Genomic DNA, 25260 nt, shown 5'->3' on the forward strand with positions numbered 1-25260 from the left:
CCACCACCACATTTTTGCAGCGCAAGCCCTTGCGCCTATGTCAATGGGGGCATTCCCAGGGCTGGCCCGACTTTAGTCAACTCCCAAAGCCCCTTTCAGCCTGGGAATGCCCCTTTTGCCTGGCCTTGAGTTACACCATGAATAATGGTGGCACAGCCCTGAGAAACTGAATGGAGCCATTTCACGGGGTTTTTAGGAAAAGGGCAGTTTGTGGATTTAGCAAGGGATTCAAACCGCATAGGAGGCAGCATGGCAGCGCCATCCCCAGGCAAAACATAACCACCCCCCACTCAAAATTGTGCTGTTAATTGACATACCAAAAGCTACCTAAAGTACTGTTATGAAAACTACATGTTAAGTTTACTTAATACCTCTGTAAAACAATTAAGCAAGTATTGTATCTATACATCCCCATTTACAAGAGAAAAAAAACAAAACTATCAATAATATATCAAGACTTTATAAATTAACAAACCATTAGATTTTCAATTTTTGTTGCATAACAAGGTTGTGATTGCCAGCTTAAAATCTGATAGCTTTTAAGGTGCCACAAAACCTTATTTTTTTTTTTTTACTGCAACAGACTAATATGGTCACCTGTCTAATAACGGCCTTAGGCCCCACACAATAAATGCTACCTTACACTGCCTTGTCTTAGTGACAGTAGGAGTAGCTTCTGTATTGTAAACATAAGCACAAAAATAAGTGCCAGACACTTTAGTAAGACTTAGGAGAAAACCGAGGTGTGATCTATTTGTATTTTTGTGCGGGAGGTGGTTTTATTCATAGACTTAATCTTTGCCATAGGATTTAATTAATGTCTGCGAAACTGAATGAACTTTTTCCTACGAACAATCTCACAATGGTCAATTTGTGATGTCAATATTATAAGAGTGACAATCAGAGTGGAACTTGGATTGAATCTCCAGTCACTGATTGACCTTCTGGCTGCACTTGTAAATGTGAAACTTCAGGCCACATACACTAATTTAAAAAGTGTCATTTTTTAAACAGTCGGGTCAAGCCTATGGGACTTATCATTGCTTTAGATGACAACCAACAAGCAAATGGAGAACTATACTGGGATGATGGTGAAAGCAGAGGTAAGGACACTAATGCTAGAAGCTATCTGTGAATAAACATTGATCCATTCCTTTGCATAGTTCAAACCTACTAGTAAGAATTCATGACCCAATTTAAGGCCAGGCCAGATTTCGAAACCTTCTTTTACATGAATTATTCAGTGGTCATTATTGGCTGGCACACTGGCTTTATGCATATGCCCACATTTTTCTTTTATGTGGACTGTAGTTACCCCAGTTTCCTAATCTAATTGGAACAAAGAATTTGAATTCATTTGTAAGCTAATGAAAATCTACCGAGAAACCCACACTGGTATCATTCATCTGGATACTCAAACACTCAAACAACAGAAACACCAGTCACTCCCATCAACCATAACAGAGTAAATGTGGTTTGCAGAGGAAAGGAGCAGAACCTTGAGAATGAGAGCAAGAATGTGTATAACAGTGAATGTTATGAATGTAATTAAAACAAATTAAGTTTTGAAATGGAAACAAACAAAAAGGATATCCGCAATTATAACTCTTCTTAATGCTGGATTATTGGGATATACCAACAATGTAACTGGACTATACTGTTATCAGTTCCTCTAAATTAGTATCCAAAATAAATGCATAGTTTTCTCAGAAAAAGTAGATACATAATAAGGAAAGAACACACAATTATTTAGCTGAGGCAGCTATTTAAATGCTTTTATCATCTGAAATCTAAATCATGTTACCACAACCCCCTCCCCCCAAACATGTTCTAAATATTTTGGGGCAAGATTGTTTTACATATATGGCAGCTTTATAGAAAAAAATAAAATAGTGAAAATAAGCATTTAATTTTGTTCTCCATTTCCATTCACTTTTAATAAATCCTCAGATTGTGTACAACCTATGATGCACTAACAGTTTATTATTATTGTTGTTATAGTTGTTGTATTGGAGAGAGAGAACTTCCCACCACCATTAGGTTTTTTGTGAGCACTAACTTTTACAGGATGTCCATAAAGTGTTAGATCATTGTAAAAGGGAAATTTAAGAGGTATTCTTTATTACCTTTTTACCTTAAAGCTAATCCATTCTAAGATGAACTGGTCTTCAGGATGGTCTGACCTCATGTTCATATGAGATCACCTGAGAGCTGGAAATGAGTCTGACTAAAATCTACCATTACTGGAAAAGTATAGCGGAAAATGGGGGGAGGATAGGATTGTTTTAGGGAACAGTGACTCCAAAGGTGATTCATCTTGTGAGCCATCATTTATATGCCTTCCACCTCTTCTGATAAATTCCATCCAGGTACCCATGTCAATTTCCTACAGCCAAAATAACACATCTTGTGCTACTTTAAAGACTAGGACATTTATTGCGGGATAAGTATTTGTGAGCCAGAACTCATGGGCAGCACATTCCTAAGGAGGGGGTATTTCTGTGGTGAAGGGAAAGAAATGTTGTAGGACGGGTAAAAAACAAAATAACACCAAGAAGTCCCCCGTAGGGGAAAACAGGGTTACTCCACCTAAAAAGGTGTCATAGCCACCCTGACATGGGAGGGGGCATTCCCGGGGTGAAAAGGGCTAGGAAGCTGCCTAAAGGCAGCTCTGTCCACCCCCCCCCCCCGAGAACACCGCAGAAAGGCCTCCCGGGATGCCAGTATGGGGGACTTGCGCTGAGTGGACACCAGCAGGAGGGTGCACTGGTGGAGACGAATGTATCTCCTTGGTGCCCAGGCATGGCGGAAATGGCCCCTGTACCAGTGTAAGTGCCAATTATCATGGGATAAATGGGCACTTGTGCCAGCATGGGGTCACATTGGCTCCTAAGCAGATTCGTGCCCCCCCCCCCCCAGAATGTGCCCTTCGTCTGGTTCAGTTCCAAAAAGAAGAACATTAAGACAAAATTTACCAGGGATTCACTTAGAATATTTTGATCCAAATTCAAAGCTCCACACATGTTCATACTAGTTCCATATTGGCAGTGGGTGAATACGAACGACAGACCATGACATAGTAGGCTCTTGTACCATCATTTATTTAAGTAAAAAAGTTTATTAGCCACTTGTCCATGAACTTTGCCTTGTAGCATACCAATTCCATGAATGGTGCAGAGCTCGTGGAGCAAGGTATTCCCATCTCTAGTGCCCACTGCAGTCCACTGATGGAAGTACCCTTTCATTGTTAGATGCAGACTGTAAACTACAGGGCAATATCTAAACTGCTTGCAACTGGGAGGAAAAAGAAAAGAAAAAGCAACAACAAAATAAGAATAAAACAGGAAATACAGAAATACAATCAATATCAGTTAAAAGCAAGCAAGACAGCCTCAAAGTAAAGGAAGCAGCAGCTCATGAAGTTCATAAGAGCAGCAGTACCATAAAAACTTCCCCAGAGGCACTCTTGCAGTGCCTTGAACCCAGCCTGTTTAGGGCTTTACAGATAAGGCCCATCTGGTTTCTTGGTCATCAGCATTATTACTAACTTGGAGGAATGTGTTTCTGCCACGTATTCTTATGTGTGGCAAAGTTTGGGCTTTCTTACTACAAGGCTTGCTATAGTTTGTATATGGTCAGATAGTCAGAATTAACATTCTGTGGCTGTTGGCATGAAGAAATGGAATTTTTCACTAATTGCCTGCCTGGCTCTTACTGTGCATTCCTGAAGGGGGTGGCAAGTCGTCTTAGGAGCCATTGTGACCCTGTGGCAGTGTAAGTTCCTGATAATCCTGGGATAACGGGCACTTACGTAGTCATGGAGGGCATCCTTGCCGGCCCTGGGATGCCACACCGCCATGTGGGGCTCTGGCTCTGGTGGAGCCTTCCTCTGCCATTCTCCCAGGACAAATCCCCACGCCGGCATCCTGGGAGGCATTCCCGGGGCATTCCAAATATTTTTTGCCCCGTGAGTACCTCCGAGGATGGTGGCGGGTCCACTTCCCCTGTTTTTATTTTGGAAAGAAGGCTTTTGTCCCATCTGCAGTGGCTGAGAAGCCTCTGAGGAGGCTTCTCAGCCGCACTATCCCAACTGCCATGGTTCACCCCTAGGGTTGCCAGATCCTTCTTCAATGCCATAGAGCCCAATTGCCAAAGCGGCCATTTTCTCCAGGTGAACTGACCTCTATTGGCTGGAGATCAGTTGTAATAGCAGGAGATCTCCAGCTAGTACCTGGAGGATGGCAACTCTATCCCCCGCCCCCGGAATTGGGCTGCTTGTCCTCTTGGTGTGGTTCCAATCCACTGTCTTCCTCTGCTGCCTCTTTAGTGAGATTTGTCCCTTCACTTAATGGCCAGCAATGGTGGTGATGGAGTACTGAAGTAAGCTCCGCTTCTCCATCCACACATTGTCAGTGGCATAAGGGAAGAGACGTTGGCAGTATTTGCCACTGTCATGCTACTTCCTATAAAGAAGACACATTATTTCATATGGCTATGAAAATTCTTCACGGAAGATATACTTGTTCTCAATAGGATAAATGGTGCTTTGGCAACTGTATTTTTTGCAAGCTGTTTTGTAGGTTTTTTTAAAAAAAAGCTTTGTGCAATAATAGTTACATATCTTGCCTCTAAAATACAAGTCATTTATTTTCCCTTGGGGGAAAAAAAAAAAAAGAGTAGTGCCTTGTATAACCTTTCAGGCCATCTCCAGTCACTTCAATCTCATAAAAGCTTGGGCTGCCTTTAAAAAAGAAGAAGAAGAAGAAGAAAAAGTACTATGATTTGGCTGATAATTGCCACAATAAATATCGAGTGCCTTGGGCTGTTGCTGATCATGCCACAATGGGAACATGTTTTGATTCTTTCCAAGGCCTAAAGTAACCAGGTTTTATTGCACTAATTTTCAAAAACAAAACAATAGAAAATGTTATCATTTTCTTAAACAAGGCTTTCTCAAGAGCGATGGGGATTCTTCTTGCAATCAAAACTGCTTTGCAACCTTAGATTTGCTAGCAAACTTTTTTTTCAAGATTTTCTTTTTTTTGGTGAATAAGTGTTGGAATACTTAGTAGAAATGGAGTAAAACCCCTGGGGCTGAAATTGTGCCTTCTCTGATTAGGTGGCCAGTGATGTCTTGTGGGGAGGGGCCAGCTATCTAAAGGGGGGGAGACTTGGAGCTGAAAGCACGTATGATGGACTTTCCCTCTGATCCTTCCTGACTGGTCCTTGCTTCGTGTCCATACCACCACTGCTATCTCCTTCATCCCTCATGCCACCCTTTGACCACCACCTCCTCTCCTCCTGTCCTGCTCTCTTATGCCTGGTTCTGCCTCCTACTCCTCCTGCCTCTCCCACCACCTTGCTCTTTCCTGCTGTAACGATGTCATTTTCCATTCCCCAATCCTTCTGATTGAAATTGTTCAAGATTTTCTATTCCTTGGCTCCATTGTCAACCAAAAAGGAGACTGCAGCCAAGAAATCAGAAGGAGATTGTGACTGGGCAGGGCAGCCATGAAGGAGCTAGAAAAGATTCTGAAGTGTAAGGATGTGTCACTGGCAACCAAGATCAAGTTAATTCATGCCATAGTAATTCCGGTTACTATGTATGGGTGTGAAAACTGGACAATGAAGAAAGCTGACAGGAAGAAAGTAGATTCCATCGAAATGTGGTGTTGGAGGAGAGTGTTACGGATACCCTGGACTGCCAAAAAACAAATCAGTGGGTTCTAGATCAACTCAAACCTAAACTGACCCTAGAAGCTAAAATGACTAAACCGAGGCTGTTGTATTTTGGTCACATTATGAGAAGACAAGAGTCACTGGAAAAGACAGTCATGCTAGGAAAGGTTGAGGGCAGAAGGAAAAGAGGAAGACCCAACAAGAGATGGATTGACTCAATAAAGGAAGCCACAACCCTCAGTTTGCAAGATCTGAGCAAAGATAGGACATTTTGGAGGACTTTGATTCATAGGGTTGCCATGAGTTGGAAGCACTTGACAGCACTTCACACACACACACACACACACACACCTTCTGATGCTTCTTTCCCCCTCTCCCATCTGGCGTAATGCCAACCATGACCTTATGACATCATGTAAGCATGACTTAACAATCAAGGACAGAAATTGCTTCTCTGTCTTTGTTATTTTTGTTTTTCTTTTTAATCTAACCTTTTAGTACCCCCCCCATTTGTGGAAACATCTCCCTAACTGCATATGGCCCTATTGTGATTGTTTAAAAAAATTGCACTCTGAAATTATGAAAGCATCAGTATTGGGATGAGATTGCATTTAATCAGTACTTCACCATTTTTTGCTTCCTCAGAGTGATTTACCTGGCATTACTATGAATATGATTTAATAAATTCTAACCATGTGACATGCTTTTTTAAATCAACAAGTGTGTGTGTTTCATTCCCAATATTTAGACGCATATTCATCAGGAAACTATCTTCATTATCAATTTACCGTCAAAGATGTAAGTACATTTTCGATAGCAAGACAGCTTAAATGAATGCAATTTCCAAAGTTCTTGTTAAGATTTTTTTGTGAATGTTGATGTTAAATATTCCCTACATATTTACGGAATACTGAAATATTTTCCAAATGTTTTATATCTGTATTTCATATCCTAAGATAAAAGAGTTCAATATTCTATGCTAGTTAGGATTCAGGCAGTTGTCATATAATTGTTTGATGGCTGACCTGTTATAGGGTTGGATCCAAGTTTGCCAAAATGTTTTTTTTCCTGCCCCTAGAGACCCTAGGGGCTTCTAGAACAGTGTGCCTGCCATTGGCCCAAATTACCCCCCCCCAAAAACAACAACAACAACAACAACAACAACTGTGTCAAGCTTGAGATTCAGTCATACAAAAGTAAAAGGTGCAATTTCTGGCTGTAGCGTCCGATACCACAAGGCCTTTTCTTCTGGTGAATCTCATAAATCTTAGTTTTCACTTTGGGGGGATATGGGGAAAGCACTTCTCTGAATTTGCTTTATTTGTGGAAGTTCTGGATACAATCCATTGTGTTTCATATTTGACAATAACTGTTAATCATTTTGCATGATTTTCTACGTGACACATAAGCGTCAATCGATATTGCTTAGTGTGACATCATATTTGACAGATGAGGAAATATCATTCTAGATACCAGCCGAAACAATCAAAAGTTGACATGCTGTTAAATAACTCATGAGGAAGACCCTTTAGTGACCACTTGTTTTAGGACTGCCCTAGGGTTATCAATGGAATAACAACATGGTAAATTGACTTAAGCTCATTAGCTGAGGGTTGAATCATTATCTTACATTTATTTCTCTATTGAGAATCCTGGTCATATAGGTAGGGTTGCCACCGTACAGGTGGTGGCTGGAGATCTCCTGGGATTACAACTGATCTCCAGGTGACAGAGATCCGTTCTCCTGGAGAAAATGACTGCTTTGGAACGTGGACTCCCATTGAAGTCCCTCCCCTCCCCAAAATCTGCCCTCCTCAGGGGACCTCATAAGTTTGTTAGACATTGAGTTTGCAATCTGGGAATTAGGGATGCTACCAAATTTCACATCCAGACCATTGCAGCATGAAAGTCCCTGTTTTGATTTCTCATTTCTCCTTGTGCAACTAACACCCATGAATCTTATTGTTTATCGCTTTTTTGTGCCAAATTTCCCCCAGTAAATGTATGGAATTTTCAAATGTTATTTTGTATCAGGTCTGGATAGATTGTATATATGGTGGTGGACAGTGCCATGAAGTTGACTCATGGTGACCCCATAGGATTTTCAAATCAAGAGACATTTGAAGGTGGTTTGCCATTGCCTGGAGGTCTCTCATCCAAATACTCGCTAGGGCCAACCCTGCTTAGCTTTCAGGCTCATCTGGGCTATCCAGATCATGGCTATATATACGTGTGTGTGTGTGTGTGTGTGTGTGTATATTATATATATATGACGTGTGTGTGCGTATGTGTGTGTGTATATATATATATATATATATATATATATATATATATATATATATATATATATATATATATATATAAACACACACATGTCATATATATATATAATATTAAAGTGGTGTAATAGCAATAAACAAAATCAGAAATGCCTTGTCTTTTAGGGAACCTTAGTCATGAATCCAATACACAATACCTACCGAGATCCAAATAACATAGTGTTTGAAGAAATCAAAATTCTTGGATTACCTCTTGAGCCTACAGGAGTGACTGCGAACACAAATGCTGTGCCTACCAACAGTGTCAGTTACAATGCAGCAGATAAGGTAAATATTGCTAACTGTTTTAATAAATGCCAGGAACTGAAGCTTTTCCAGTATGCTTCCCAAGCGGCATAGAATCAGATTAAAGATAAATTTTAAAGAGAACGAAATGCAGTTGTGTACACTAATTTGCATGGATATATTTAATATGGATCTTGATGCCAGAAGTAGACACTAAACAAAATCCACAGATGCAGCTGAAAATGCTAGCATTTCCTGTTCTTTTGTAACTTCTAGCAGAATTTATCAGTATTCTGATTTCATGACATTATGTATTTCCTCACCTTACTTCACAACATTGACTGTTGCTCAAAGTGGCCCAGAGAGGTAGCGGTACAAAATGTTATGCCACCAGGACTTGGGTGAGTTCTACAACTGCAGGATGGGATGGGAATGACATCCATTTATCATACCTAAAACCCAATTCAGCCCTGCATGAGGTAAAACCATCAAGCTACTATTTGACTGTGTGATTATCTTCAGTAAGCTTGGGCTCCGTCTTACCTGCGAGCCCCCGTTCGCACCCCTGCGTGCGGGAGGGGGGAGGCTTACGAGCTCCGTAGGGATCAGGTAGAGGCCATTTCTAAACCCCAGCACAGTGTGAGAATACCCTGAGAGCCCAATGGCATAGATGATTATAGGGCTGGTGAAAATCTATGATTCTATTCATGCTACATTCCAATAAATGCCTGAAACAGCAAAGACGTTATCCATGAACTAATGTCAAATAGGCTAAGATGCTAATGGTCAGGTGTCTAATACAGGTACATAAGTGCCTGAATCATTAGTCATCAGGCATTTTCTCATTTTATCCTAAGATTTGAATGTCTAAATATAAAATACACACCCACCCTTTAACTTTGAAGGATATAGGCATATTTGAACAACTCTAAAATACTTGGAATCAAAAACTGATTAAAGGATCAAGACCCTCCCCCAATTCAATGTGGCTGTTTTTACAAGAGGATATCCTTTATGAATAATGAATTGTATGTGTATTTTGAATTTTGAATTATCCTCTGACAGGAGGGATGAATAGGTATTATGCAACTATTGACCAAAGAGGGCTTTTATTTTGATTTCAAAAGGTTGCCCACATAACAGGCCTTCAACTTAGAGTAGGAGATCAACACACCATCAAATGGAACCAGAATGCCAGAGAAATTGACAGATTTGATTGTCATCCTTACCCAAATCCAAGCCAAAGCAGTTGTGAAGGTCTTGGCTGCACCTGGCAGGTAAGCAAAAAAAAACATCAAACAGTTCCTTTCTAGATTTTTTGTTCTGTTCTTAACTGTCCAACGGCTGAAGGTTTAATCAGTTCACTCATAGTCCTAGGCCTCAGCCTAAAGAGTACTAGAATGACCATGCAAGCTTTTTGATGGTCAGCAACAGCCCTTGAAATGGTTGGAATTTGTGTGGTGTGGTGGTTAGAGGGCTGGACTAGGATCTGGGGACATCCAGGTTCAAATTTCCATTCTGCCGTGAAGCTCACTGAGTGTTGTTGGGACCATCACTCTCTGACTATCTAACCTATCTCACAGTTTCAGTGTGAGGATAAAACAGAAGCGAAGAAGAAGAAGCAAAGATGGTTTTTATATGCCGATTTTCTCTACCCCTTTAAGAAGAATCAAACCAGCTTACAATTGCCTTCCCTTCCTCTCCCCACAACAGACACCTAGTGAGGTAGCTGAGGCTGACAGAGCTCTAAGAGAACTGTGACTAGCCCAAGGTCACCCAGCAGGCTTCATGTGGAGGAGCGGGGAATCAAACCCGATTCTCCAGATTCGAGTCCACTGCTCCTAACCACTACACCACGCTGGCAAGTATGCCACCCCAAGCTCCTTGGCGCATGACCAGGATAAAAAAAAATAGGTACTAGCAAAATAGAAGTAAGCACTCTAATTCTTTGCGTAGAAGATTTGACTGAATGCATGTGAATGAAATTGTCATTTTGAGATGAGTAGTACTGAACTGAAAAAAGTGTAACCTAGACTTTTAAAATGGGGTAATGCTGCTCCTGCTCAGGGCAAGGACAAGTGATGCTGAAACGTGAAACGAAAGGCCTCATTCTGGTGATGTTCATAAAGACGTTTGCAGGTTCGGTGCCCTATTTCTTATTGCTCCACACTCCCTTGTGTTATAAGTGTAGCGAGTGGAATTCCAAGACTAACAATTTTATCCCCTCATATTACACTGGCATATAATGTTGAGAATCTTTAAGATGCTGCAAGACTCTTGTTTATGTCGGAGACTCTTAAGAACTTTTCCAAATGTGTGTGTGTGTGTGTGTGTGTGTGTGTGTGTGTGTGTGTATATATATATATATATATAAACCCTTGCAATGTAGCCAGTGGACACAGGGGTATAGTACAAGGCCAGCTGATTTATTTCTTATTTTTATCCTATCCTATCCATCCTTAAAAAATGATCAGGGAAGCATACATGGACTTTTCTTCTCATTTTATTCTACTGTCCTGTGATGCAGGTGAGGCTGAAATAGAATGACTGGCCCAACGTCACCTAGCGAGTTTGATGGCAAACAGAATTTGAACCTGGATGTTCCCAGTAGGGTTGCCAGCCCCTCGCTTGCAAGCCTTGGGAGCTTTTTGGGGGGGGGGGCAGAGCCTGGGCACTGCGAACACTCTGGGAACCCAGAAGTGATGTCGCAATGTCTGCGACACTAGAAATTTCCCCAATTTCTATAGTAAAGACCACAGAAGTTCCTAGCGCTTTGCAGACACCTCTTAGTAAAAACACCAAAGGGACATAATCGTGTCCTTTGCGACATCTCCCCCTCCCCCACCCTAACTTTGTCCTGCTGCTCAATAGATTGAGCACAGGTGGTGGTGAGGGGGAGCAGGAGGTTGCCTGCTGCAGGAGGGCAACTGGCATGCCTAGTCCCCAGGTCTAATCCATCAGTCTAACCAGACAATATATTGGCTAGGCCAATCACAGCCTCTATCTGAATAAGCCTTAATGAACTCACGTGCTAAGATGTGGTCCTTTGCCACTTGGATTCATGGCACCTAAAATTTTCATTGATTCAGTTGGCAAAATAATCCGGACTCCGGGGCACTGAAGGATGCTCCTGACCACGTACAGGAATCTTCATATACTAAAGGATGAGCAAATATGGCCTTTTGTCCTGCTAGTCTTCTCTCCTGGCTGCTGATTCCCCATACAAAGGTATATTTCCTTGGGAAGAGTAGAAGTAGAGAGAATTCTAGGTGAATTCCCTTGTGTGTGTTTTTTCTCCAAGCTTCTTGCGTGTCTTCCCTCAAAACATCTGAGAAATTTCTGAGAAAGCTCAGTGAAAATGAAATAATCACGGTGTATATGTCGATGGCATAACCCATCACTAACATTGGATGTTGATAAATTCCTTAAAGTAATTTGTAAATGTATCGGTTTTGAACATTCTTTTCACTGTCTTTCATTGTCGCAACATGTGTTTTCTTTTCCAGACATCTAATACTCCAGGAGTTCCACCCTGTTTCTACCCTCCTAACTATGGTTATACAGTCAACCAAGTTCAATACTCATCTTCTGGTTTAGTGGCAACCCTTGGGAACCATGTTCAATCTAAAGCGACAATATCACCAATTAACACGCTTCGCTTGGAGGTGAAATATCATGAGAACAACATGCTTCAATTTAAGGTAAATCCATTAAAACTACTGTAAACTAACTGGTTTGGATCCCACCAGCTTTTCAGCTGGTGAAAAGAAATCAAGAGGTCCCAGTGACCACCGAAAAAGAGGGAATATTGGGGATTTTGAGACCTGCACAGACAAAAGCCTTGTGGGATGGACAATTTGGGGTGTAGTATGGACAATTTGGGGTGGAAAGAAGAGAAGGGGCATCAGCTGGGCTCCCCCTCCCACACACACCCAATTTGTACATCTCAACTAGGCTGGGACACAGTAATAGTAAGTAAGAGTAGTTCAGCCATGGAATCAGCTGCCGGGGGAATGGGAGTGAGCTCCCCCTCACTGGCAGTCTTCAAGTCTGGCTGTTCCTGCATTGAGCAGGGGGTTGAACTCGATAGCCTTTATGACCCCTTCCAACTCTATGATTCCATTAAACTTTTCAGGATGGGTGATCAGAAGAACCTGACTTCCAATTGATCCCTACAATCAGATGGGTGTCAGCTTTTTACCCCCTCTGCCAGTACTTTTGCTTGGTTCCAGTATTACAGCAAGGAAAGCTACATGCACACATATCCTTATAAGAGACCTGCACAGTTTGTGACCCACCAAGATGAATGAATTCTACCAGCCATGCATGGCTGCCCATCAGTCTTTTGCTGCTGGCATGGAACTACAAAAAATAGGAAGCTGTAAAGAGCCTGGGAAGCATGTCGCTATGTTCAGCTTGGTGGGGCATGCTGTATCGCCCTTGAATCAGAGCAGCGCTACCAGAGTAGAAAGTAGATCTCGCACATTATTCAGGATGGGGAACCAATGATTACAGCTAATGCTGAAACAGCCTTGTGCTTTCTCGACTACCATCTAAAGCTGTTATAAGATTCTGATATTTTAAGATAGATTTTCAACACTCGATATGAGGGATGTTACTATGCAATGCAACCTTTTGGTATATGTTATGGCAGCGGTCCCCAACATGGTCCTCACCAACACCTTTTCTGGCACCCGCCAAGTGTTTTTAGGAAGTGGGTGGGGCCAGGTAGGGCTTTTTGCCCAGCCTTTGATTGACTATTGTAGATTTGCTTGGCTGTGTAGGTTTTTTTTAATGTTGCTTTGGCAGCTGCTGTCAATAATTTTGTGTCCGCCTTACTTCCTGCGGCAGCCATTTTGTGGTGGCCATTTTGTTGCTGCACCTACTATGCTGTGTCAGAACTCCAAATGTGCCTGCAGGCTCAAAGAGGCTGGGGACCCCTGTATTATGTAGGGTTGTCAGGTCCCTCTTCAATACTGGCAGGAGGTTATAGGGGAGGGGCCTGGGGAGGGTGGGGTTTGGGGAGGGGAGGGACTTCAATGCCATAAATTCCAAGTGCCAAAGGGGCCATTTTCTCCAGGTGAACTGATCTCTATCGGCTAGAGATCAGTTGTAATAGCAGGAGATCGCCAGCTGGTACCTGGAGGTTGGCAAACCTAGTATTATGGGATCATGTTATATACCTATTTCTCTTTCTTCTTGGCAGATTTATGACTACAGTAACCCAAGATATGAGGTTCCAGTGCCTCTGAATCTCCCCAACACTCCTGCAAGTGATCCTGTCAACCGTCTCTATGATGTGTCAATTCAGAACAACCCATTTGGTATCCAGGTTCGGCGCAAAAGCACCGGGACAGTCCTGTAAGTGAACATGTTATGTAATAGATAATATGTATTGGCAAAAAAACCCCACATAGCTTATAGTATTATTCTGAAGTTAGAAGAATGGTTTCTCAGACCTGATCTTATTCTCACTTTACATGCATTCTCAGAATCGTGTATGATTGTGCATGTGATCCCATTTCATCTTCTCTGAAATCAGTACTTCCCATGAGCTTTACTTTTTTTTAATTCTTGGGTGTCTCAGGGTACCTGCTCCATCTGTTGAGAAGTTCCCATTGTTTTAATGGAGTGTGTCTTGAAACCAAGCCATGTCATACATTATGTTCCCCACTCCATATCTTACACACCCGATTAAAAAGTGAAGGAGATGCTAATCTTACTATTGTCCACTAGCTGCCTCGTCGGAGCAAGATAGTCAGTCACCTTAAAAAGTGCTCCTGGGTGCTGTGAAGGATAGAAAGAACTTCCGGCTTCCTGCCCATCCCACTTTAACCAGTGGAAAGGATGGGGGGAGCACTTTTTGCCCCTTTTGTGTGGAAAGGATGGAGGGAGCGCTTTTTGCCCCTTTTGTGTGGCTCCATGGGTCCTAGGATGGACACACAAGTGATTGCAAGTCCAGCTGCAAACCCATAACTCAACATTTATCAGGTGGGTCATGTGGTTTGGCCCTCAGTTATTTAAGGCACTGAGCTGTGAAGGTTGTACATCAGCCGAGGACTGCACTGTTATTGCCAAGATGTCCTGACAATATATCCAATTTACTGCTGTCAGTAGACTTCACCAGGAACTTGAGTTTACTTTTCAGATCTATTGTTTCAGTTGCTTCTGTCATTGATACTGCAAGGAGTGTACAACAACTGTCCTGTACAACAACGATGGGACTTTTGAGACTGTTAGATCCAATAAAACCATAAAAGAAACTCCCCAAATATTACATTTCAGCAGAATAAGTGTATGAACAGTCTTTCAAATTATTTTAATTTGCAAATTGTACTCAATATTTTTGAAGGCAGAGAATTGTAGGCCAGCTCTTATGTGTTTTGGTGCATGATGAGCATGTTAAATGTATGCACCAGGCAGTTTCTGAGTTAACCAGGAGATGTAATTTAGAAGTGGGAAGTTCCCATTTCCCATTTCATATTGGTCATAGGCATAATAATGATGTTGTTCAAACTGTGGCCTTGGATGGATAAGCAGGGGACTAGAAGGTGACACTTGATCAGGTCTTGTCCGAATACCCAAAGCTCAAAAACACAGTAAAGCTTCAGAGGTGCATAAATAAATAAAAAAATGATAGAATGCCAAGATTTGATCTCCTTTTATCAGCTCTGGTAATATCTCAGTCCTGACCCTCTTAATAACTCAGAAGTAGGCCTGAGGTCTTGGGCAGAAAGCCCACATCTCATGGTTGAATGCCACTCCCCAGTGCGCACCTCGGTGACTAGGTACTTAATCTGAAACACTGATGTGGGGATGATAAAGCATTGGCTTTATCATGAAATTGGCTGCTCCGTTTAGATTTTAAGGCAGCAATTTTGTCATAGACCACATTTGTCACATTGTTTTACATGGCTTAGGGGACTTTAGGTCGGAGGAAGACTTGTCCCTATAACTTTTCAGGCCATGTTGAAATATCTGTTGCAGACAACTTTAGCTCTTTGACACAATATGTTAGCTTTTGGAATTTAAGATTGTGGGGATGGAGATGGGGAGAAAATCGACAGGTTTGGTAGAGTAGGGAGGCAGGAGATTGGGTACAGCTAGAAAAGTTTGCAATAATCACACAATAGTTAATATATGAATTTAGGGACTGGGTGAATTCAAGAAATATCACTTTCACAGTTTAAAACCTCTAGAAATGTTCCTGTTCTGCTAGCAGTTTTTTGTGAATAGACTATGTTTCTTTTAGAATCAGCAGGCAACAAGCTAAGCTTTTCCTTTATGTGTCTGTCCGCTCAAACGATCAGAGAGCACAGAGATAAGCACTCCATTAAGCAGAGAAGAACACCCCAGATATACCATAGATCATCAATCCCCTTTCAACACCATCGTTGCTTTGAATTAGGGTTGCCAGATGTTGGGGGGTGGAGCCTGAAGAAGGCAGGGACTTCAATGAGGTATAGTGCCATAGAGTACCCACTTTATCCAGTGGAAAGGATGGGGCCATTTTCTTCAGTGGCCATTTTCTTCAGGTGAACTGATCTCTGCTGCCTGGAGATTAGTTGCAATAGTGGGAGGTCTCTGGCTACCACATGGAGGTTGGCAACCTTACTTTGAATAATACCCTCACAGATTTTGAACTATTTACTGATCGCCCCCCCTTGAGAATTCATCAATGGGGGGGAGAATATTGGCATAGGATTTCCCCACCCCTTCCCCACTGTTTTGAGAATTGCTATCAGTTCAGCGATGCATAGCTCTCTAGGGAAGAAAGGATTATTCTTAGGACAGCCTGTTATGAATAGATGTAATAATAATTAAAAACAAGTGAAAAGTTACAGCACTGTACCATCCCAGACTACCCAACAAACATTGACTTACTTTCTCATTGGGAAACTTACTAGGGGTATTTATTATGAAATAATAATACCAGAAAACAAATATTTTGAACTGGGAACTCCAGCTACACAAAGACATCATGATGTCCATAGCATTTCTAAGGACATCTAGAACAAGTTGTCATATGGACATAGCAAAAGAATCTGGATGCTGCTGTGCTCTCATCAGCTCCCGTTTTATCAGTTACAGCACAACGTAGCTAAGGAAAACAGGTAGCAATGGGACCTGGGATAGAAGAAAGACTGGAGTCAAGATAAGGGTCATTCTAAAGGCACTGTGATAATATAAAGAAAGCTGTGTCCATTAAACCTTAGTACCTAGGCTTGGATCCGCAACTCTGAGAGCAGAGCAAAACCTCGTAGGATGGGACTTTCATCTCCTCCCTCACTCTGGAGTTCACTAAGCTTCCCCTCCCCCCATTCTACTCCCGGAAGATCAGGGGAATCTTATAAGCAACCTTGAGTCATGGAATGCCCAGTAGAAAGGTGGTTTATGAATATTTTACAGATTTTTTAAATTAAAAATAATAATAATGAAAAGCATGGAGTGAAGTGGGGATCTGCAGAAAGAGGGAGGATCGGCAAAATTCGCTCTCTCCTCCACCAGAGGAAAGACCCTTCTGCTAGCTTAACTGTAGTTATCCCAATGGAGCAATGCTTTTAGATCCATCACAAGATACTTAAGAGCAACCTTTTGTGAAGGGGTTGCAGTTGATAGCTGGCATAACAGGATTTACCATACTGATGAAACTTTATTGGAGTAAGCTACTGTGAGCTTTTTTGTAAGACCAAGGTACAATGGTTGTGGCTACATTAAGCATTGAGCAATGGTATTGCCAGCAACAACAATGCCTTGCTCTTCATTCCCCCTCTCCATCAAGGAGCCTGAAAACTCAACTTCTCATCAATATCATTCCCTCCCCTCTGTTCTTTTTATGCTTGTGTTTGTTTTGTTTCTGACGACAATACTCCTATTGAAGGTGGGATTCCCAGTTACCTGACTTCATCTTCAGTGACATGTTCATTCAGATTTCAACACGCCTGCCTTCAGAATATGTGTATGGGTTTGGCGAAACAGAGCATTCACAGTTTCGGCAAGAGATGGACTGGAAAACTTGGGGAATGTTTGCAAGGGATCAGTCTCCTGAAGTAAGTATTGCTCTCTTGAAGCATTTTAAAATTTTATTTAATAATACATTCAAACTGAGGAAGCTCAGTATAGAAGGGATTTGACCTTAGATGGCTAGTTGGCTAGAAGCAATGGGAACTCTATCTTACAATGTAAAACATAAAACAAAACATGAAAAGCACAGGATGCACCTCAGGAATTTACAAGCGGCATCTTGTTGGAATAATATTCACACATGTATTCAAATACCCCCATGTCATGTAAATTTGATTTGATTAAAGCAGTCCCAGGTTGTGAATTTAAAGTTTGATTTTATGCTCTTTTTATATAATCTTCTTTTTTTTGTATTTTATTAATACTGTAAACCACTTTGAGCTCTGTATGGAAGAAAGGGGACTAATAAATATTTTAAATAAATACATAAATAGATATACATGGGACTGATGTTTCTACACATGGATTATTGGGCAAAGATATATGTTTGTAGTATCAAATTTATCTCCTTTAATAAATCTAAATAACTCTCCCTACGATTAGTTCTGGTATAGCTTTAGTGAATTTCAACTAGCACTGGTAATGTGTCGTGGCCAGAACAAGACCACAGGCAGCCATAGCTGAATCTTGACTGGAGGGTACATCCTCCAAGTCATGGCCTCTAATGGCTTCAGTGGCTTCTAATGGAGCATTGAAACCTGAAGAGCAAGAGTTTAAAGTATTTCTCCACTGACCAGGTAAAACGCTGCAGGCGAAATGTTCAAGGTTCCAATCCAGAGGCTTCCTTCAGTCATTGGGGATGATACTGTACACTGCAATTCCCTTTGACCCTTGAAAGACACTCAGAAGTCAAAGCACACATAGTTTATGGAAGCGAAGTCATTGAAACCCCAAACTCAGATAATGAGATGCCTGGTTTAAATCCTAACAATGTACATGACAAGGACTTTGGTTGATTATTGTATATTTGAATTGGGCATTTTAATAAAGGGAATAGGGTTGTAGTCTCAGTGTCTGTAAAAATGTTAGGTAAATTTTTATATATTTCTATTTGTATATTGCATTTTCTGTGGGAAGCATTATACACTTTTTATTTAATTGGTCCCCATGGTTTTGTTTACAAGTATTTCACTGACTTTTTTTCATTGTTTTGTCATTCTGAAATCCTCCTTGAGTCTCAGGAAGAAAGGCAAGCTATAAATGAGCAAATAAAAAGAAAATTTAACCAGTTTAAAAAGCCATTAGTAACATACATCTTAATCCGAAAGTTTAAATGTTTGCCAAAAAAAAATGATCACGCTTCAGAAGAACACAAGTTTTGCCATAAAATTAAAGATTACCAGTGCAATCCTAGCCAGAGTTACACCAAGCAGAATTCCATTGAAGCTCATGGATTTAAAAGGGTTAACTCTCTGCAAGACTGCCCTGTTGGATGTTTTCCTTCTTTACATTTTTTTAGTAATCTAATGAAACAAAGATATTCCCAGGACTGTTACATTAATAAACACTTGCCAGACACTCCACATTCTCCTCTGACTATACTATAGGTTCCTTCTAGATCTATATGTGCCTTCTCAAGCCAAGTGTGGTTAAACTGGTATTTTGTGAGATCTGTGTTGCTTGTGTTTGGGTTTTGTGCCTCTAAATACTGAACACTTACTACTTTGAAATACTTTGTCTAATGACTGGCTTTCAGTTTTTTATACATCACTCTCTGGAAGGCTTACACCTTGACTTATTTTGATAAGTTTGCTCTTTTCTTGTTGTTCTTAGGACTGTTTTATCTCTTTACATTCACTATCATAAATTTAATCCTTGTTCTCTGTAATAATCTGGGATTACCCAAACAGTAATACAACCACCTGCACATGCTCAAATGGCATTGAAGGGGAGATAAAAACTTTGGGTTACATTTTAGGCTGTTGGATCAACTTCAAGTGAAACCTAGGGACAGAAGGTTTGGGGACAGAAGGGCAGGAAAGGAGAAAGCTGATGATGGGAGAGGGGGAGAGAAACTACTAAGTGAGAGGTTGTGGGGACAGATGGAGAGTACAAATTGGGATGCGGGAAGACGTGGGAGTGAAGGGAGCACCAGCGAATGCAGGGGGGTTGAGTCTTCTGCTCCCCTGTTGATGAGCAAAAGAAAGGTTAGCAGAGACCAGTGGAGTAGAGAAGGGCAGCCATAGTTAAACAGTCATGCATTCTTCTTTAGTATACATGTACAAAGTAAAGAGAGTGTCCTATGTATTGTGTTTTTCCTTCGTTCCTTCAGTACCAAAAAAATACTTACGGCGTTCACCCCTTTTACATGGCCCTGGAAAAAGATGCAAATGCTCATGGAGTTCTCTTGTTGAATAGCAATGGAATGGGTAAGCCATCTGTTATTTTTCTGAATGATTTTCATTTCTGAATGACAATGGTCTATGCTACTACGGAACCATACCCATGAACTACCATGTAACTTTCCCAGCTCAATCAGCTGTCAGATTGGGAGAAGAAAGTAACAACTCTTATCTGGTGTGTTCTCTTCTGTTGACAAATTTGTGGTCATCCCAGAAGCCTCTGTGTAATTGTGTTTTCTAAGTTGAAGGGTCACTTCTTCTGCTTGTATATGCCCATGACACTGCTATCCCATGAGCCTTTGTTCAGGAAGAATTCCTAGACAAAGCCAAATGCAATCTGCAGCAGTTGCACAAACTGGCAGAGATTCCAGTCATTAAGAAATGAGAAATTACTCATTTGCTGAAATCTCTGGGGAAACTTCTCATTTTTTCCAATGGGAAGGGCTTTTGCCATATCCTTCAGAATATAAAATAGATTTTCTCCAGGAAAAAGAATGCTGGACAGATAGGATGGGGTGGGGATTACTGGCCATTGTTAATGTGTGTAATAATGCATTCCTGATTCCCCCCTTTTTTGAAATTTGTAGAGGTAAAACTCCAGCCAACTCCTGCTTTGACTTACCGTACTGTTGGAGGAATTTTGGACTTCTATATGGTTTTGGGCCCAACTCCAGAACAAGTCGTTCAAGAATACACTGCAGTAAGACAGAAATAAAACCTTTACCAAAACCGTTGTCATTTTGCCTCTTGTTCTGTATGAATAATATAATAAAAATACTTTTTTTTTTTACTATTGCTAGCTCATAGGACGTCCAGTCATGCCTCCATATTGGGGATTGGGATTCCAGCTGTGCCGTTATGGATACAAAAGCGATGCAGAAATCTCCAACCTGTATAACAAAATGAAGGAAGCTAATATCCCCTATGTAAGTTGCATGCAGATATGACCTTTTTAAAACATGTAGTCAATAGAATATGCAATATAAAAGCAACAAAATGAAGATTTAGTGGTGTGGTACCATGATCCCAGTCACAAAGTGTTAAGAAACAGGTGGGAGTTCAAATGAGGAAAAGGTAAATGCTACCTGTATATTAAAGACAATGACATAGCATCTCAAAAGTTGAGTTCTGATGATATTATTTTGGTAACACTATAGAGCTTCAGTGTTGTGCTGTAGCGATTGTCTGAGTTAAATTTAGATTAAATCTGAGTTAAATTTAGTATTAAGTTTTGAAGTAAGAAGGATTAAAATACAGATTTAGCTGAACAGTAGAACTTTTTATTTTTTTGCTGTTGTTCCTTGGTGACAAAAAGATACAAAATCTGGATCACTACAGTGGTAGACTTGTCCAATCTTAAAGTGGATCAGAAAGACATAGTGATGACAGTCTCCAGGTGGGACCTGGAGATCCCCAGGAATTAAAGCTCATCTCCAGACTACAGAGATCAGTCCCCCTGGAGAAAATAGATGCTTTGGAGGGTGGGCTCATTGGTTTTGTACCCACTTAGGTCCCTGTCCTCCTCAGGCTCCATCCCCAAATCTCTATGAGTTTTCCAACCTGGATCTAGCAATGATACCCACCCCCAATCCCATCGATGGACAGAGAAGTCCTGCCAACCCCAGAAAGACTCATCTCACTAAAAGTCACCTAAGCCATTTAATTCCCCCCGCCCTTGTAAATTTGGATCATCTGCTGAATTAAATAGCCATGGGAACGGTGGTTAGCCATATACACACTTTTAAAGATAGGCTCTCATACCCAAATTGGTTACAACAGGAACTGCAGGATCCTAGCCATTTATGAGAAGAAGAGAAGGTTTTTGTACCCCACTTTTCTTTATCTTAAAGAGTCTCAAAGTGGTTTACAATCAAATTCCCTTCCTTTCCCCACAGCAGGCACCTTGTGAGGTAGGTGGGGCTGAGAGGCTTGAGAGAATTGTGACTGAGACCCCTGTTCTACAGGCATCTTTCTGACCACACTGGGAACAGGATATTAGATAATTCTTGTGTCTTTGAAAACTTGAGAAGGTTACAGAGCTTGAGAATGTGCAGAAAAGAGCAACCAAAATGATTAGGGGACTAGAGCAACAGTCCTATGGGGAGCGGTTAAGACGCTTAGGGCAGTTTAGCTTGGAAAGAAGGCAGATGAGGGGAGACATGATAGAGGTCTGTAAAATTATGCATGGTTTGGAGAGAGTGGAGAGTCTCCCATAATACCAGAACATGGGGTCATCTGCTAAAGCTGGAGGGTGAGAGATTCAAAACAGATAAAAGGAAGTATTTTTTCACACAACGCATAGTTAAATTGTGGAACTCCTTGCCCCAGGATGTGGTGATGGCTGCCAGCTTGGAGGTCTTTAAGAGGGGAGTGGACATATTCATGGAGGAGAGGGGTATTCATGGCTATTAGTTAGAATGGATACTAGTCATGCTGCTTACCTATTCTCTCTAGTATCAGAGGAGCATGCCTATTATTTTGGGTGCGGTGGAACACAGGCAGGATGGTGCTGCTGCACTCGTCTTGTTAGTGGCTTCCTAGAGGCACCTGGTTGGCCACTATGTGAACAGACTGCTGGACTTGATGGGCCTTGCTCTGATCCAGCAGGGCCTTTCTTATGTTCTTATGTTCTTAACTTACATTGCATTCCTAATCAGAGTTAACCCTTCTAAGCCCATTGACTTCAATAGTCTTAGAAAGGTGTTGCTCTGCTTAGGATTGTACTGTTAGCCCTATAAATAAATCAAGGCCTTACCCTTTCTATAATTAAAAAAGTTACTGCATGCTACTGTACAGAATTTCAAAAGATTGATATCTATATTTAGGTATGGCAGGATCCAATGAAGTGTGAAAAGAGTTCCGGGAGCCCAAGAGTACAATCTGTTAGTTTTATTTTCCATAACTGGGTCATCATGCTACTAGACAAATTGCATCTGAAACTGATAGGAGTTTAAAAAAAACACTGATATGACCTGAAGGTTAGATGTTACAATAAAAAAAACCCAACAAAACAAAACCGTAAAAGAAAATCTGAGTGACATTCTGTATCCTTTGCTTTGACTGTTAAATTATTTAATAGAAACTACCAATAAAGAATGATAGGTTGACATTTGTGTAATATATAGACCCATACCCACTCAAGCATGATTCCTTTCCATAGGATATACAATATGCAGACATCGATTACATGGAACGGCAGTTAGACTTCACTCTCAGTCCCAACTTTGCGGGCCTTCCAACGCTGATAGACAGAATGAAAAAAGATGGAATGAGATTTGTCATCATTTTGGTTAGTACATATTTTTCTTCTTCCTGCAATCTTTGCTTTTAATGTCCATTTGTCTCTTTGCCTCCGTGTGTGCGCACATGTGTAGATAGCTAGCTAACATAACTGACAGTCTAAAAATGCTTCTCTATTTCAGGATCCCGCTATCTCAGGAAACGAAACAAAACCTTACCCGGCATACGAAAGAGGTCTTCAGAATAATGTCTTCATTAGATGGCCTAACAATGGTGATATTGTATGGGGAAAGGTAATACTTTATTTACAACATCATACCATGGTCTATTTCCAGCAGCATGAGGACATTTCTGCTGGCCCGGGGTGGGGAGCTGTTTTTTTTACTGTTTCTCCCCTCCCACTTCAGGATCCCAGAGGAGACGCAGAGCTGTTTCTTGGGGGGGGGGAGGGTGTACCCTCAATCCCAAAGATATCATTTTGTGGGAGTGGTGGACTTCTGTGGGAGGGAGGAAATGAGAAAGGTCTAGTCCATGTGTGAAGATTTTCTCATAGATTGTTTTATCTATATGTGCTGTAGATAAAAATACAGGATTCCAACCTTAAAGGTTCTTTGCTTTTGGTATGTTGCATACTCAGTATTGTCCTTTTAGTGATGTGGCTTGGCCTGGCGTCTATAAAAGGTGATGCTTCAGGTGTGGTAGAAATTTCATTAATCTGATTTCCTTAATCTGATTAAGGAAATTATTATTTTCAACCTCATTTCCTCTTTTAGGTGTGGCCATATTATCCTAATGTCACTACTGTGAATACATCACTATCCTGGGATGAACAAGTGAAAGTAAGTGTAACACTCTCTCAGTGAAGAAGACCTATACAAGTTTTGACAATGTGAAAACCATAGGAGAAAAAGAAATAATGTACATACAATAGGGTTGCCAGAACGAGGTTGGGAAATACCTGGAGATTTTTGGGGTGGGGCCTGGGGAGGGCACAATCTGGGGAGGAAAGGGACTTCAATGGGGTATAATGTCACAGAGTCCACCTTCCAAAACGGCCATTTTCTCCAGGTGAACTGTTGTCTGTTGCCTGGAGATCAGTTGTAACAGTGGGAAATCTCCAGCCACCACCTGGAGGTTGAAATTCAAAATATGGCACAAGACAAATATTTCCAAAATAGGAAAATAACAATGCAATTCTTGCTATTAGAAGAATGTATTGAGAACAAATAAGATACAAATACACTTCTGGAGCAACAAATATGTGACAATGGGTCAAAATTGATCCCAAAATAAACACAAAATATAAGAATATACCGGCGCAAAGGCTCAGTTCATATCAAATACGTTGTAAATTGAGTTCATAGATATTGAATCACATGGCAATGGAAACATGACGTGGTACAATGGAAATCCGGTATAATTCCATTTCGTATACAACGGATGGCACATTATAGACTCATGCATTTCCCTACAGAATTTTGCACAGAAAGACTGAAGACTTGAGAAAGTTTATGTATTTTTTTGGATATAGACATTTTTTTTGGGGGGGGGGATCCATTATACTCTATGGGGAATATTTGCTGGGCTCTGGGGGGCAGGTTTTTTTTTTAAAGGAACCACTCCAAATTTGCACCATAGCTGCTGATGACTCTCCTTAGAAGAACCCTGAAGTTTGGTAAAGATTGGTGTAGAGGGTTCAATTTTATGGGCCCCCAAAAGAGGGTGTCCCCATCCATCGTCCATTGTTTCCAAATGAGGAAAAATGGGATCCCATCGAATTGGGCCTCCTGGCCCAAATTTAACCAAACTCAGTGGTTCATGCAAGCAGAGTCACCAGCAGCCATACTGCAAATTTGGTGCCTCTACCTTAAAAAAAAAAAAAAAAAAAAAAGAGCCCTTCAAAGTCCTGCAAATATTCCCCATAGGCTTCGGGGGAGCCTTAAATCCCCCCTCTGTTTACTGCCTATGGTGGTAACTTTTTCTCTATGAGATTCTCCAGTCTGACATATAGGTTTATTGTTGCCTATGGAAAATCTTTGTGGGGCTGTGGGGGAGGGGGCTCTTTTTTTTTAAGATAGGGGCACCAAATTTGCAGCCTGGCTGCTGGTGACTCTCCTTATGATTTTGTTTATTTATTTTTGGATTTATATTCTGCTCTATCCTGGCCAAAGCCAGGCTCAGAGCGACTTTTTATGATGTATAAAACATGATATTACATTGTATTACATTACAAGAACTCAGGAGTTTGGTTAGGTTTCGGTAAGGGTGTCCAATTTTATGGGCCCCCATTTTTCCTCCATTTGGGGGCCCATAAAAAGCCTTTCCCCCATCCTTTTGGGTTCAGCTTTTTCCAGCTCCTGTTAAAGGCTGCCTTATTTTTGTCCAAAAAACACTGAAAAGGCATTTTCGGC

The 25260-nt window shown here is 41.1% G+C and overlaps 1 protein-coding gene across 1 annotated transcript in view; it reads left to right on the plus strand.

Moving 5' to 3' along the window:
• The window catches only part of SI (sucrase-isomaltase), a 139101-nt gene that overhangs the window by 44005 nt on the left and 69836 nt on the right, over window positions 1–25260 (plus strand). The window contains exons 21-33 of the mRNA XM_056850378.1: window positions 1015–1103; window positions 6428–6477; window positions 8124–8285; window positions 9371–9520; window positions 11750–11944; window positions 13450–13604; window positions 17125–17293; window positions 19540–19636; window positions 20197–20309; window positions 20410–20535; window positions 22770–22898; window positions 23032–23142; window positions 23623–23688. Coding sequence (XP_056706356.1) covers window positions 1015–1103; window positions 6428–6477; window positions 8124–8285; window positions 9371–9520; window positions 11750–11944; window positions 13450–13604; window positions 17125–17293; window positions 19540–19636; window positions 20197–20309; window positions 20410–20535; window positions 22770–22898; window positions 23032–23142; window positions 23623–23688 — 1612 coding nt within the window. The remainder of the gene's footprint in view (window positions 1–1014; window positions 1104–6427; window positions 6478–8123; window positions 8286–9370; window positions 9521–11749; window positions 11945–13449; window positions 13605–17124; window positions 17294–19539; window positions 19637–20196; window positions 20310–20409; window positions 20536–22769; window positions 22899–23031; window positions 23143–23622; window positions 23689–25260) is intronic.

The sequence above is a fragment of the Euleptes europaea genome, chromosome 5 (genome assembly GCF_029931775.1).
Source record: "Euleptes europaea isolate rEulEur1 chromosome 5, rEulEur1.hap1, whole genome shotgun sequence".
Classification (NCBI taxonomy): domain Eukaryota; kingdom Metazoa; phylum Chordata; class Lepidosauria; order Squamata; family Sphaerodactylidae; genus Euleptes; species Euleptes europaea.